This window comes from Pinus tabuliformis, chromosome 2_1 (assembly GCF_031772625.1).
Source record: "Pinus tabuliformis cultivar Carrire ecotype Pingquan chromosome 2_1, CPIR1, whole genome shotgun sequence".
Classification (NCBI taxonomy): domain Eukaryota; kingdom Viridiplantae; phylum Streptophyta; class Pinopsida; order Pinales; family Pinaceae; genus Pinus; species Pinus tabuliformis.
The window spans coordinates 364,780,537-364,783,867 of NC_142299.1; the positions used below are offsets into that span (position 1 = coordinate 364,780,537).

The 3,331-nt window shown below is 37.4% G+C and overlaps 1 protein-coding gene across 1 annotated transcript; it reads left to right on the top strand.

Moving 5' to 3' along the window:
• Nucleotides 1–358: 358 nt before the first annotated feature.
• On the top strand, nucleotides 359–1,241 carry LOC149200379 (uncharacterized). The gene is made up of 3 exons (XM_089400930.1): nucleotides 359–392; nucleotides 508–649; nucleotides 773–1,241. Exons 1-3 carry the CDS (start codon nucleotides 359–361, stop codon nucleotides 1,239–1,241), a joined length of 645 nt encoding a protein of 214 aa, XP_089257056.1.
• Nucleotides 1,242–3,331: the final 2,090 nt, after the last annotated feature.

Here is a 3,331-nt window from a genome sequence, read left to right on the forward strand (position 1 = left end):
TCGGTTGGTAGATGGTGAGAAGCTCGCAATGGGCTATTTGTAAGAAGCCATGGATAGGGCCAAAGAAGCCATTCGGTCCTACTATGATGACAAGGGAGATGATGGGTTCCAGAGACAACTCCTTCTATAGAACGTCATTGATGAGCGATGGAACAACACACTCCATCGTCCCATTCATGCTGCTGGGCTTTTCCTGAACCCTACATTTTCTTATGCATGTGGGTTTGATTTTGATGCTGAGATCATGGATGGATTATTAACCTGTGTCCAGAAGATGGTGAGATCTCCAGAACAACGTATAGAGATCTCTAAACAAATTGAGACGTATAAGATGTCAGGTGGCACATTTGGCTTTGAGATGGCTATCATTGATAGGACGATCAAAATGCCAGGTATTTTTTAGTTTGTAACTTTGTACTTTGTAACTTTGTTTCAAATTTCATTGTCTCTTCAAATTCCATTTTTTTCTTATGTTTATTTAAAATTTTATTTGTAATTTTGTTGTAGACACATGGTGGAAGATGTATGGTGGCAGAGTACCCCTTTTGCAAAAGCTTGCCGTACGCATCCTCAGCCAAACATGCAGCTCCTCGGGATGTGAGCGCAATTGGAGTGTATTTGAAAAAATACACAACAAGAAGCGCAATAGGTTAACAACTTAACACTTAAACATTTAAAATATTGCAAATTTCCAAATAAATTTTTGAATTCATTAAACAATATTTTTTTTATAATATTAATTATTAATTATTATTTCATGAACTTTGTACAGGTTGGAGTCCCGTAGACTTAATGACATGGTCTATGTCTACTACAATCTTCGATTGTGGGTGAGGCAACTAGACAAGACACCTGATATAGATGCCATCTCATTGGATGGGATTGACACCACTGCTGAATGGAGGGTTGAGACCGAGAGGCCTCTCATGGATCCCACTGAGGATTGGTTAGTGCAGGATGAGGGGGAGGAGGAGCAGGAGCAGGAGCAGGAGCAGGAGGAGGAGGAGTTGGAGGAGCAGGAGGAGGAGGTGACACCGCCTACCCGGGCTACCACTACCACCAGTAGAGGACGTGGTCTCCGTCTACCTACAGTAGCTGCTACTTCTACAGCTACTTCTTCAGCTTCTAGAGCACGTCAGACTCCACTGCCATTTCCACCACCACAGGCACCAACATCTTCATCTAGGGGGAAAGGGAAAGCAGTGACATTTTCTCGCAAGAGGGGCAGAGGAAATCAATAGGATTAGAGTCTTAGACTTTCATTTTATTGTATATGACATTATGACATGATGAGATACATTATCATATTTTTTGTTGATATTTTGAGGTTGAGTTGAGACTCAGGACTTACTATTCAGGACATGATTCAATGTTATGTGTGATTTTAGCGCTAGAAATGATATTAAACATCTTATATATTAGTTTTTTTATCATATTTATGTGTCAATGTATTTATTTTATGTTGTAGATGGTTTAGATATTAAAAAAATTGAAAAAAAATGAAAAAAAAATGAATATTTTTGTGCCAAACGATTTTTTTCCCGATTTTAACGATTTTTTTCCGCTTTTTTCCCGGCGCCGATTAAATCCCGATCGCGCTTTTAACAACATTGGTTCAAACCCCCAACTAACTTTGTGTGCCACACGAGGGGGTGTGTCGGTATGCCTTGAGGTTATAGTGTTAATGTTAGAATTGATCCTGTGTCATGCAAATATAGTGTTAGTGTTTAGAATTGATCCTGTGTCATGCAAATATGAACCGACCTAATTGCCGATTCCACCAGTTCAAAAGAAAGTTATAAAATCTTGATCAACCAAGATGGGGATGTCGGTGAGATAATTAAGGTACTGGTTCATTCTTATTTCTTGTTGATTAATCCAATCTATTTTCTTACTTCACCAATGGTAAAGCGTGTTGCTCTCCTCTGTTTTTGCATTAATTATAAGTTCAACTGGATCGAAGTAGAAGCCATCCAGTCGGTTGTCCTCATGTAGTCAGATGCATGTGTATTTGTGATTTTACAAGTGGGGAAACTTGTAGCCCATGGCTCACTGGAGCAACAACTTTTCTGAGTGCAAAAGTTTGATCTCTGTAAGTTTGCTTCACGAGAGTATTATATACTGGTTTCCTTCATTTGGTCCTTGTGTTAGTTTGTCCATATTGGTTGAATGTTTCAAAGCAATATACTCTACCTTTTCTATTTATATTACCAGTCATGTGAATGGCTGCCCGGGTACTGGGCTTTTCAAAGTATCTGTCGTGAAGAGTGATGTTGTGTACATAACCACAATATTTTTGTTGATGAAGCATTAAACTCTGTACATGAGTGATTTTGTATATATCATCATATTTAATATTTGTAAAAGGCCACTTTTATATGATAAAGGCTTAATCACTTTTAAAAGTGACTTGAGTTTCAAATTAGGGTGTTTTTCCTAACTTTTGATAAGAAAGAGTTTCCCTTCCCCTCTCACTTGTTGCTGTGTTTTTTTGTTATAAATCAAACAGATTTGCAACCATTGGGTGTGCAGGTACGTCTATTGTTTTATTTTTTTGTTTGTTTGTAAATTTTGCACTGGATATCTATTAATAGCAAAAATTTACAGTTTTACAAAATTTCCATTCCAGATTTATCTCCTTTTGTTTTTTTGTTTTTTAAATCAAACAGATCTGCAACCATCGGGTGTGCAGGTACGTCCATTGTATTATCTTTTTTTGTTTGTTTGTAAATTTTGCACTGGATATCTATTTATAGCAAAAATTTACAGTTTTACAAAATTTCCATTCCAGATTTATCTCCTTTGGGAGCTTATGGCACTTCTATGGATTTACCTTCATTGTTTTATTACCTTTTACTTTTATTGTGTTAGACTTAGTTTTATGTTCTGTTTTATCGTTAATGGTAGCAGTAGTTACATTCTGGATATAAGAAAACTAATTGGTATCAGAGTTTCAGTGGATTATTGCTTTTGCTGTGCAATTTCAAAAAAGCATATGCAGAGGGATACTTCCCGTATGTGATTACGACTCCACCGGATGAAAGCTTTAGGAAGTTTGCAAGAGCAATGTAGTTGATTTAGCTACACCGTAGACAAAGGGACCTTGGACACGGAAATCACTGTGATATTAATTGGAATGAGATGCTGCCCTCTATTCAACCGAATTTCATGGACGATTTTGAACGAATTTAATCCCAGTTCAATCAAATTTGGTTTTTGAATTTATTTATTTGGGGACGGTTGAACCATACCCTAAATGTTTGCTTTTTTGGCGGGATGGCTTGTGGCCCCAATGACGTTCGTAGCTTTTTTGAAGCCTTCCTCCCCTGCT